Genomic DNA, 12,991 nt, shown 5'->3' on the forward strand with positions numbered 1-12,991 from the left:
AGCTTAAAATTCCTCACCTTCAAAATGAGGATGATAACAGTTGCCTAGCCACCCTTGTCATTGTAAATGGGAAGATTAAATGAGAAAATGTATTTTATAATATTTTATGAACTGGGAATTCACTACATAAGACTTTATGGCATTTAATTTTTATGACATATTTTACTAAGCAAGCATGCATTATGTTGCTATTTGAGTGCTTTTCTTTTCTTTTCTTTTCTTTTCTTTTCTTTTCTTTTCTTTTCTTTTCTTTTCTTTTTTTCAGTAGATTTTTAGGTCCTTGAAGATGATACTGTTTCTGCCATATGCAGAAATGCAATGCATTTCTGAAGACATCATAGGCCTCCAGATATTTATTGAGTCAAAGAGTAAATGCATTTTGGGTGAACGAATTCTCTCTTTTATCACATGGTTGTATGTGAAAAAAAAAGTGCTGTTTTTGATAGATTAGTATTCATTGAAGACTCAGATAATTTTCAACTATGGAAGGATTGGCAGTGTTTAAATAAGCTAGCAGCTTTCTCATTATCTCTGAATCAAGATAATTAATCTTTTTCAATTTCACTTTGTATTGAAGTTTGTAGCTATTAGAAGAATAAATAAAGATCACCCATGCTATTAAAGAAACCCTGATCATTATGCTACACAGAACTAATTTTCTTTCCCTTTGAATCCCTTCAGGGTGATAAGTCTGTCAGAGTTATGCGTTCTTTGCTGGCTGCACAGCAGACATTTGTAGATCGGCTGGTGCATCTAATGAAGGCAGTGCAGCGTGAAAGTGGAAATCGTAAGAAAAAGGTAAACCTATGGGCTTTGCTTTTTGTTTATGACTATTGAAGTCTTGGTATCACAAAATACTGAGTTCTGGTACAGTCTCTCTAGGTTGATATATTTTATGAAATTCTTAGGTAATTATAGTAATAGGAAGATTTATAAGCACTGATTATGTACAGGATCCTGTTTTATGAATTTATATACATACACACACATCCTCACAACAGCTCTATAAGTTAGATGCTGTTATTACCTCACTTATAAAAAAAAAAGTGTCAGTAGAGAGGTTAAGTAATTAAAAAATTTATTTAAATTCAGTGTAGTTAACATAGACTGTATTATTAGTTTTAGGGGTGAATTTAGTGATTCCTCAGTTGCATATAATACCCACTGCTCATTACATCACGTGTCCTCCTTAATGGCCGTCACCTAATGTACCCCTTCCCCCAAACTACCTCTCTTCCAGAGACCCTCAGTTTCTTTCCTAGAGTTACACATCTCTTACAGCTTCCCTCCCTCTGTATTTTATTTTTCCTTCTTTTTCCCATGTTCATCTGTTTTGTTTCTTAAATTCCACGTATGAGTGAAATTATAAGGTAATTGACTGACTTCGCTTGGCATAATACCCTCTAGTTCCATCCACATTGTTGCAAATGGCAAGATTTCATTCTTTTTGATGGCTGGGTAATATTCCATTCTATTTATATACCACATAATTTTTATCCATTTATCTATCAGTGGACACTTGGGCTCTTTGGATAGTTTGGCTATTGTGGACATTGCTGTAATAAATATTGGGATGCATGTGTCCCTTCAAATCACTCTGTTTGTATCCTTTGGATAAATACCTAGTAGTGCAATTGCTGGGTCATAGGGTAACTCTGTTTTTAACTTGTTGAGGAAACTCCACACTTTTCCAGAGTGGCTGCACCAGTTTGCATTCCTACCAACAGTGTATGAGTGTTCGAGGGTTTAAGTAATTTGTCCAGCATCCTCAGCTAGTAAGTATTACAGTTGGGGTTTGTTCCCAGGCATTTTAAGTCCATATTTTTAATTTACAGTGCTCTATTGGGTCTCATTTTAGAATATTAGCATCCTAGAATATAATCTGTTTGATGTGCAAAGGACCTCTACAGATCATGGAGACTGGAATTACTCTGAGAAAATGAAAGTCCTCTGTGACTTGACCAGGGTTACAAAATTAGTTATTAGTAACAGCACACATTGGCTTTGCATCTGTTCTCATGGCTAGTACATACATCTTTCTCTCATGTAAGGCTTCTACTTGATGACAATAGATGAGTATCTGTTCTTCACAAGTCATTTTCCCTCATCATTAGCCCAAATGATGTGAAGGATTCATTTGATAGTTTCTCTTTACCTAATCCATCTACAGGCCAGTCTTTCTTTGTGACCTTTGTAAAAGAACACAACACATTTTATTGTTCTCCAGACTTGTGAGAGGGAAGTGGAGAAAGGAAAAGGTAGAAAATGGGAGTCAGGAGTTCAAAGGCAGGGAACAGGTTTATAGAGAAATGCTAGTAGATATATGTGCAAGGAATAATGTTCACAAGGTTAAGAAGGAGAAAATAGGCTGAAGAGAAACACATTTTTATTGATATGACTTTTTTTTTTTTTTTTTTGGTTATTGCTGTGAGAAATCACAAACTGGTTAAATAACTGAATCCCTACTACTATTCCTTCTGGAGCCCATCCCCCCCCAGAGGTGGCTGTGTGAGGAAGAAGTGTGATGACATACCCACCTGCAGGAGTGTCAGTGCTTGCAACTGTCATTGTGGGCATGTATTTAAACCATTTCTTCTCTGTGTAACATGTTCTTCTATTTGTCATGCACATGAGTCCAGCTAAGTTGTAGCTATTCTGGAGGATAACTGTGTACCTAATCGAGGCATTACTTAAAGCTACCCAAAATGAATTTTGTTTAGACAATCCTGAATATAGTCTCAATATTGGCCAAAAATCTTTTTAGACATTTTCTTATGATGTGTTAAAAAACAAACAATTTTATTAATGTAGTTTGACTAGAACAAGCCCTGTCACCATAGAGAAATGCCAAGATGGCTCTTTACTACCATTATTTGTATTATTATTAGTAACAATGAAATAACTACTGCTAATAATTTAAAATTATATGTAGCACTTTTCCATCTCTCCATTTCCATAATGAGTTTTGAGAGAAATATGTCATGGTGAATGCAGCAGTGTTAGATATGTAGGAACATTATCTGTGAGTTATTAGTAAAATTGGTAAAACAAATGATAAGGTTTTTGCAATATTGTTTTCCTGTGTTGACCTCTAGTTTAGGAAGAATTCTGTTGAAAGAGGTCTCCAGGTTTAGATATTAGAGTTCAAATAAAAATACATTTTCATCAATGCATTTGCTCTTGCTCACTCTCTCAAAAAAAAAAAAAATCTTAAAATTTAATCAAGCTTTTTTTTCCTTTTTTTTTTTTTAATATTTTATTTATTTATTCATGAGAGACACAGAGAGGCAGGGACATAGGCAGAGGGAGAAGCAGGCTCCTTATGGGGAGCCTGATACGGGACTTGATCCCAGGACCCTGGGATCACAACCTGAGCCAAAGGCATATGCTTAACCCTGAACCACTCAGGTGCCTCTCAAAGCTTTCATTTTGAATGTTGTTAAATACTCTCTTTTCACTTTTTGATTCTGTACGTGATAACATTCACTTATTTGTTCTATCAAAATGTATTGCATGCCTGCTGCATGCCAAATACTTTTTTGGATTCTGGGGAAACCGCAGTGAATATAAAAATTCTATTCTTATGGACCTTTGGAGGAGAAAGTAAATAGAATAAATAAGTGAAATATATAGTAGATAATGTATGCTATGCAGAAAAATAAAGCAGGAAAAGGAAATAGAAAGTGCTGGGTTTGAGTAGTAAGGCAGTGTTTCACTTCTCAATAGCATAGTCAGGAAGGCATTGCTAGGAAGTTACCATTTGGACAAAGACCTGAAGCAGGTAATGGAACAAACCATGGCAATATCTAGAGAAGACTTTTCCAGCCGGAGGAACAGCAAGTACAAAAGCCTGATGTGAGAGCACGTATGTGGGGATGGTGGTGACATATTTGTGAAATAGGAGGAAGCCAGGTGTATTTGGAGCAGAGAGTGGAGGAGAGGAGGAATAGGAGGGGAGGACAAAGGACAGATAAGAGGGAAGCAGATGGAATATATCTTCACAAGTCATTACAAGGACTTTGACTTAAGCCTTGAATTAGCATAGAAGTTGTTGGGGATTTTGGACAGGAGAGTGACACGACTTGACTTTGGTTTTAGCAGCAGTGCTCTGTTGTTGTTTTTTTTTTTTTTTTTTTTTTTTGGTAAAAGATTGTAAGAGACAAAGTTGAAGAAGAGCAGTCAGGAGGCTACTGCAGTTATCCAGCTGAGAAGTGAGAGCAGCTTGGAACCCAGGGCTTACAGCAGTGGATGTGGTGAGAAGTGGCTGCATTTCTCACCCCTCTTTTATCTGCTTTCTGGTTATTTTATTGTTTATTGGTACATCAGTTAGAAATTGGTTATAATAGGATAACTTGAAATTCAGGTTAATTGACATTTCTTCATACTTGTATGTCTGATTGTATTTGGTTAGGGAGTAGACTTACTAATTTTTATGAGGGTTATGTGGAAGTTTATACCAGTTTTCAGTTAACCTTTACATGCACTTTCTATATATAATTCAGAGGGAGAACTGCAATCATACTGTAGAAGAAAAATCTAACTTTATATCTTAGTGGTCCTTGAAACACTGTTTTTCTGAACTTCCCCCTTACTAATTCCAGAATTCTTGTCTGTGATGCTACATCTTCTTAGTAAGCATTACAGTGGAAGTGCTTTATGCTAAGATTGGCAGGTCAAGTTTTCTCCCTTAAAGAATAAGCACACCTGTTAAAAAAAAAAATGCAAGACTCTCCAAGCTTTCAGGCAGATTGTTCTTTTGAAATTGAATGGGAGGGCTTGATCCAAACAGTATAGATGCTGCTAAATGACAAAGCTGTTTTGCTGTGACTTGATTTTTTTTGTTTCTGAGTTCTTGGCTCAATGGCAGTATGCATGTGAGCTGCAGAAGATAAATGATAATACCTTAGGAAAAGTGAACAATAAAAGGTAGGCTTTCAGTTCCTCCAAGTGAATTGTTCACTTTTTAAACCCAAAACATGGACTGGAGAAATATGCTGAAATTCATGCTTAATATTTGATCATACAAAATTAAGTTTCAAATGAATTAGGTTTCTCTTTGTGGCTTCATACATCCTTTGACGACAGAAATGGAGTCTTTAAATCCAGCATGAGTGTATCCCTTGTTGTCAACTACAGCAAGAGAAACGTGTTCTGTAACCGTGTATAAATACAGCTTTCACCATCAAGGGATTGCTCCTTTTACGCTATGCCACTACTCTTGTCAGGCGAATTGCAGTGCTTGTCTCTTACATGTGCACCATCTCCTTTATTTTACTTTGCACATACTTTTATCGTGCTTTGGAAATATTTTAAAGTTAATAGAATTAGTCTTTATGTCCTTACCGTATGTTTTATAAACTACTTTTACATTTTAGCCCAGTCAGTTCTTTCCGATTTGTTCTCTTAGAATGAGAGACTACAGGCATTGCTTGGAGACAATGAAAAGATGAACTTGTCAGATGTGGAACTTATTCCATTGCCTTTAGAGCCCCAGGTGAAAATTAGAGGAATAATCCCAGAAACAGCTACACTATTTAAGGTAATTGTGTTGGATCTCTAATGCATATGATTGGAACCTAATTCTGTAAAGCAAAAACAGAGACACTCCCTTCAAAAATGATTGCAGTGCAGATAATATGTATAATTTTGTTTGATCTAGTAAATGTTAGATTAAAAAATTACCTTTTGTTTATCATTGTGTCTTTTAAGATTGATTACAATTTAAGATCTGTCACCAGTAGGTATTTTTATGTGAAATTTGTCAAATATTTTTTTTTATCTCTGGGTTGTTTCTAATCTTTAATTCTTTGAACTTTTTATTAGAGCCATGCCTACTTTTTTTCCAGGTAAGCTTTTTAAAAAAACTTTCAAATTGCGACACTTCTATTACCCATTCAGTTCATAAGTTATGTGGTTATAGTCTTGGTGCACAATATTATATTTTATCTTAAATGCACAAAGTGGATGGTCACTAAAATATCATAAGACTATGAAATGATACCCAGTCTTAGTTTCTTTTTCTTCCAACTCTTAAAGTATGAGCATTCTTAAAAATTCTGAGTTGGAGTTTAGGATTAATAGTTCTAGGGCATTTACTACATAACTCTGTCATAGTAATCCTTAATCATTTTTGGGACACAAACGCGTTTCAGGTAATTTACAAAATGTAGTTTTACTTGGGGTGATAAAAGGATACTCCAAATTTAGGATAATTTAAAATTCAGAGTTTTACTCCAAAAGAGATTATAAGTTCTAAGTATATATTCACTTAGGCATTTTTGATGCCTTTTACCCCATCATTTTATAGGAAAGTTTTCAAGCATATAACAAAGTTTAAAGAATTATACAGTGAACAACTGGGTACCTACTGTTGACTCTTCTTAACATTTTACTGTATTTGCTCTAATACATGTCTGTTTACCCTTCTGATAGTTTTTTTCTGTTATTTCTCATCACCTGTCTAAATTCTCCAAATTTTGGTGTTAGGTGATTTCTTCCAGAGATCAAAACCAGTAAGGCATCTTTCTCAGAACAGGTTTTTTTGTTTTGTTTTTGTTTTTGTTTTTGTTTTCTGAACAGTTTTCTGATCTTGTCTCTCCAGGTAGTGGTGTCTATGTGCTACTCTATCTTCATGAGATTTTGTTCCTAAAGAGAATTTAATTTCATTGTTTGTTGTTTTGGACACATATATAAACTAAACTAGAGATTTCATCTAGTTAAGGGAAGGATTCAAGGCAAAAATAAAATTACTCCAGAATAAAAGATACAGATATTTAAGATCTCCTCTCATTTTGTAGAAGAGGAATTTGAGTCTCAAAGTTGCACAACTAACCATATTCCTGTACTTAGTGACCATAGCTGTTGACTTTCTATCTGGTGCATTTTTTTTTTTTTAATTTTATATATTCATGAGAGACACACAGATTGAGAGAGAGAGAGAGAGGCAGAGACACAGGCAGAGGGAGAAGCAGGCTCCACGCAGGGAGCCCAACACGGGACTTGTCCCGGGACTCCAGGATCACGCCCTTGGCTGAAGGCCATGCTAAACCACTGAGCAACCCGGCCTGCCCTGTCTGGTGCATTTTTATGCTGTAGTTTTATCTCATTTGTTTCAGTATGTTTTTAGTAATAAAGTGATGATGGCAAACATAGATAGCATGTCTGCTCTGTAACAGGCATGGTACTGCACTCTTGATCCTCTCTGGTTTCTCTTCGGTTTTTTTTGTTTGTTTGTTTATTTCTTTCTTTCTTTTAAAGATTTTATTTATTTATTCATAAGAGACACAGAGAGAGAGGCAGAGATACAGGCAGAGGGAGAAGCAGGCTCCCTGTGGGGAGCCTGATGTGGGACTTGATCCCAGGACCCCAGGATCACGCCCTGAGACAAAGGTAGATGCTCAACCACTGAGCCACCCAGGGGCCCCGATCCTCTCTGGTTTCTAATTGCTTTAGCATCTGTGCAGAGGAAAAGTTATCTTTATTTTACAGGTGAGGAGACAGGTTAAAGAACATGTATGAGATCACCCAGCTAGTACCTGGTGGAGCCTCGATTCATATCTGTCACTGACTCTAGAGCACTTGCTCTTCATGTCGTGTAATCTTCTGACCATTAGCTAGCTAGCTTGTTCTCTCCAAGGTATCTAATTGCATCTTACTGCCGGTGCATCTTGTTTCTTTAGGTTCTGTTTACTTATTTGTTTACCGTACAGGTCAGCATTTACTCCTGTATATAGTAAATCTTTGTGCATTCATTTACATCCAGATTTGAAAACCATATTTTTATTTCCAGAGTGCTCTTATGCCTGCACAGTTATTCTTTAAGACAGAAGATGGAGGCAAATACCCAGTTATATTTAAGCATGGGGATGATTTACGCCAAGATCAACTTATTCTTCAAATCATTTCACTCATGGACAAGGTGACTATAACCTTATGTTGGCAGGGAACATTTTTTAATTTTGTAAAATTGTGGTTTGGTGTATATGCTGTGTATGGACCCAGAAGTATTTTTAACATTCAGGTACAATCCTAGGAAGCTCAGCGGTCTCCACTTGACCTTGAACAAGTGTAGTTGTTTTTGTACACTGCAGAGTGACTCTTGGTATGAATACAAAATGAAATTGCACGCATTTCTTTTTATTAAAACTTTTTTCTCAGTTCCGTTCTCTCCATGTCAGGTTTAGTAATTCCCTTCCTCTTAGTCAACTAGATCTTCTTCTTTAAATTGTATCCCTGCCCCTGGCTTTGAAAGGAACATATTTGCCCTCGTCTCCTTTTTTTCTGAGTTCTAAAATTCTTGGTGACTAGAAAGAACTGCACAAATGAGTTGGAGGAACCCTACTATTTATTGAATACTATTGACAGTGGTTTAGGATAAGATAAAAAAAAAATCGGTATACCATCAAGTAAGTGCTTAATAAATTTAATTTATTTTGATGATCAAAGTAAAATTAACTAATTTAGTTAAACTTCGACTTAGATTTACCCCCTAGATCTCTTCTATTCAGCTATCAGGGTACTTGCCTACAAAACTATTTCAGAACAATCTTTATATTTGGTTAACATATTTTATCTTTTGATCAAAAGCTGCTACGGAAAGAAAATCTGGATTTGAAGTTGACACCCTACAAGGTATTAGCCACCAGTACAAAACATGGTGAGTTCATGTCATGCTGTGCTTTATTTCAGTGTCCAGTGACTATACTTCTTCCCCTCTAACTGAAAGTTAAGAATAGAGATCAAACTCCTTTGTAGCACTGAAGCCCAATTGGGCCTCCCACATTTTCTCCCTCCCTTCCTCTGGAACTCATTAAATGGCATGTCTGTGAGAAAAATCAACACCTTTATACTGTATTTATTTGCATTCAAAACTGGTTACAATTCACAGTAGTTTCGTACATAGTAATTTGGGTCCTGAATCATTATTTGAGAGTTACTATGACCCAGAGTGGCTTTGTATTGTGCTCTGCTTAAAAAAGCCACTCAGCAAATGATGTTGCCTTATTGACTCATGTTTTTAATGTATAGATCGATAGCATCTAAGTTTTTTCTAAGGTGGAATAACTGCTGGAAATCTGATAGATGATTCCCTAAGAATACTTGCCTAATGCCTATTGTAAATTCCATAGTCTTGTTACTCTTGGAGCTTTTCACCCTTGGATACCTGGGAAGAATAAAATATCTGTTTTAGGTTTCCTGCTCTTTCCCTGGTCACCCTCAAAGGTTTTTGGTGGTGTCATTCCTCTTCTCATTTTTCTCTCAGAATGATCTTGTTAAAAATGCCCGTACGCTCTTTGACTATCCTGCATAAATTGATTAACTCACTTCTACGTGCTCTTCGGACAAACACAAAAGCCTTAGCTTGTTCTACAAGTTCTGACATGCTGTGACACACTCCTGTGCCTGTTCTCAAGACTCTCTTTTGCCAGTGTCCCCCTTGCTTCCCAGGCATTGGCCACATGGGCCACCTTCTGTTTGCTCAGACACACCATGTTCTTTTCACCCTTATGGTCTTAATGCATGCTTTGGTTATTATCTTTAGCATCCTTTCCTCCACACCTCTCTGTGGTGATTTAGGTCTGCTTACACTTTTCTCTTTCCTGGTACCCTTTTCTTCGTAATATTTATCCCAGGAAGATTTGCAGGCTTGTATAGTTTATAAAGGCAAGGTCAAAGCTCTGGTTTTGTTTGTTTGTTTGTTTGTTTGTTTGTTTTTAAATGGCAAAATTCTTATTACATGGTAGAAAGACAATAAGTATCTTTTAAGTGAATTAATGCAGAATATTCCATTTGTGATACAGTAGTGAATGAGGCATTTCTTACTCTGAAGGAGTATATAGTAGTTTCCTTAATTCAACTTTGATTTTTTCGTAGATTTATTGTTTTATACTACTATTGTGTCTAGACTTACTAGACTTTTCTCATTCTTCTCCCATATAATGTCCTCTTCCCATTCTTTTTGGTAGTTTGAGGGATTTATACTTTCTTCTCCTATCATTTCCAGGAAGTGGCAGAAGATGGAATATTAGACAAAAAAAGCCAGTGAACATAATATACTTTTAGGTGCAGGTGATTGATATTACATAATTTCAGATTTCTTAAAGTGATTTTAAATTTGGAATATTTTTAATTGATATATCTTATAAAAGTACAGAAAGAAGAAATTTTTGTGCTAGATTTAAGAAGCTTAGTTATTACTTTCTCTTCCTTGTATACAGTAATAGTAACTGACCTGGAGAAATACACAGATAAATCAGCTTAATTGGAAGAAAAGTTTTCTTATACTTCCTGTGACTTAAATGCCAGTCTAAATATATTATTTACAGACCTCTTTAAGTTGGTCAGGTATGTGATGTATGTATGTATTTGAAAATGAAGGTTATTCTTAGTAGAACCATTATTTTTATTGCTTAACCAATAGTTGTACTTAATGCAATGCATATATTTCTGTGTAGGCTTCATGCAGTTTATCCAGTCAGTTCCTGTTGCTGAAGTTCTTGATACAGAGGGAAGCATTCAGGTACAGAACCAATTTTAAATGAGTTATACAGTTTATGACTATATTACTGTAAAATTTTCAATCTTTATCAAAAGTATATAGACTTAAAAATGAATGTCTCTTTTTACCATCCTTCTTCCCTCACATTATTTTTCTTTCCTTCAAAGTAAACAGTGCTAACATTTGGAAATTCTTCCATGTTAGTGCATACGGATGCTCAACTCCTGAAACAGTGCCTGGCATATAATAGGGAAGCAGGAATTAATTAAATTAAAAATTTGTTAGTTTATAGTTATATAATACTCCAAATTATGGAAATTCTGTAATTTGTTTAACCCTAAATGAACATTTGATTATTTCCAATTTTTGTTGTTATTCAGAACAGTGCTACATACTCTTGCTCATACGTACCTTTGTTTTTAAGACCCCTGTCTTCCTCTCCAAACTTGTCACTCTGCTTTAATATAAGAAAAGGCGAGCATACCTAGGATTATACCATGTGTATCTTTGTAATTTTTTACACTTTAAACACATGGATTAGTTCTTATTGCATCTTAATAGTTTACTTTTGTTATTTTTTAAATATGATTTTTCTTTTTTCCTATGTAAGAAAAATATATATAATTTACAGAGAAAACCTGTTTACCTGAGATGAAAGATAATACAGAGAAGGACTTGACAGAGAATATGTGCTACAGTGTGTTTTTTGTCTTTCCCAGTCTAACATGTTGCAGTAATTCAGTATGGAGTTTAGATTTGCAGAAAAGCATTATTCTGATTTCTTGGGAAAGCAAGTGGTTATTCTGTTTTTTGGTTTAGGGAATAGTCACATGCAATGGTTAAAAGCTCAGGCTTACTGGAGTCTTAGGGTTTTCTATATACATATAGTATGTCATCTGCAAATAGGTGAAAGTTTTACTTCTTCCTTACCAATTCAGATGCCTTTTATTTCTTTTTGTTGTATAACTGCTGTGGCTAGGACTTCTATTGTATTGAATAAGGGTGGTCTTATTTCTGGCCTTAGGGAAAAGGCTCTCAGTTTTCCCCATTGAGTATGATGTGAGCTGTGGGTTTGTCACAAATGGTCTTTATTATGTTGAGGTATGTTCCTTCTAAACCTATATTGTTGAGGGTTGTTTTGTTTTGTTTTGTTTTTAATCATGAATGGATGTTGTACTTTGTCGAATGCTTTTTGTGCATCTATTGAAATGATCTTTTATTTCTTAATGATCCTCATCCTTTCTGTTATTGATATGACATATCACATTGATTTTCAAGTATTCAACCACCCTTGCATCCCAGTAATAAATCACACTTGATTGTGGTGAATGATTTTTCTAAAGTATTCTTGGATTCAATTTACTACTATTTTTTTAAGGATTTTTGCATCCATGTTAATGAGAGATACTGAGCTCCTAGAATTGACAAATGAATTCAGTAAAGTTATAGGACAGAAAATCAGTGTAAAGATCTGTTGCATTCCTATACGCTAATAATGAAGCAGCAGGAAGAGAAGTTAGGAAAACAGTCCTATTTACAATTGCACCAAAAATAATAAAATAATAAACCCAGGGATAAGAGAGGTGAAAGACCTGTACTCTGGAAGCTATAACACACTGATGAAAGAAGTTGAAGACGACACAAAGAAATGGAAAGACACTCCATGTTCGTGGATTAAAAGAACAAATATTGTTAAAATGTCTATACTACCCAAAGCAATAAACACATTTAGTGCAATCCCTATCAAAATACCAACAGCATTTTTCACAGAATAAGTACACTCCTCAAATTTGTATGGAACCACAAAAGACCTCAAATAACCAAAGCAATCTTGAAGAAGAAAAACAAAACTAGAGGTATCGTAATTCCAGACCTTAGACTATATTACAAAATTGTAATAATCAATTTTGTACTGGTACAAAAATAGACACACAGGTCAATGGAACAGAATAGAAAGCCCATAAATAAACCCACAGTTACATGGTCAATTAATCTTTGACAAAAGAGGCAAGAATATGCAATGGGAAAAAGTCTTTTCAACAAATGGAGTTGGGGAAACTGGACGGCTGCATGCAAAAGAATGAAAGTGGACCACTTTCTTACACCATACAGAAAAAGAAACTCAAAATGGATTAAGGACCTAAATGTGAGACCTAAAAACATAAAAATCCTACAATAGAACACAGGCAGTAATTTCTCTGATACCAGCTGTAGCAACATCCTTTTAGAGAGGTCTCCTGAGACAAGGGAAACAAAAGCAAAAATAAACTATTGGGACTATATCAAAATAAAAAGCTTCTTCATAGCAAAGGAAACAAGCAACAAAACTAAAAGACAGTGTACTGAATGGGAGATGATGTTCGCAAATGACATCTGATAAAGGGTTAGTATCCAGAATATATAAAGAACTATACAATCCAACACCCTAAAACCAAATAATCCAGTTAAAAAATGGGCATAAGACATGAATGAACAGACATTTATCCAAAGAAA

General features: G+C 35.2%; 1 protein-coding gene across 3 annotated transcripts in view; it reads left to right on the plus strand.

The window, feature by feature from the left end:
• The window catches only part of PIK3C3 (phosphatidylinositol 3-kinase catalytic subunit type 3), a 136,981-nt gene that overhangs the window by 80,072 nt on the left and 43,918 nt on the right, over positions 1-12,991 (plus strand). For 2 of the 3 annotated variants that reach the window (XM_077900600.1, XM_077900599.1), the window contains exons 15-19: positions 682-798; positions 5,408-5,539; positions 7,790-7,918; positions 8,587-8,656; positions 10,455-10,519. In XM_077900600.1, the coding sequence (XP_077756726.1) occupies positions 682-798; positions 5,408-5,539; positions 7,790-7,918; positions 8,587-8,656; positions 10,455-10,519 (513 nt within the window). The remainder of the gene's footprint in view (positions 1-681; positions 799-5,407; positions 5,540-7,789; positions 7,919-8,586; positions 8,657-10,454; positions 10,520-12,991) is intronic. The other variant, XM_077900602.1, reaches the window with a different exon arrangement.

This window comes from Canis aureus, chromosome 6, assembly GCF_053574225.1.
Source record: "Canis aureus isolate CA01 chromosome 6, VMU_Caureus_v.1.0, whole genome shotgun sequence".
Taxonomy (NCBI): Eukaryota; Metazoa; Chordata; class Mammalia; order Carnivora; family Canidae; genus Canis; species Canis aureus.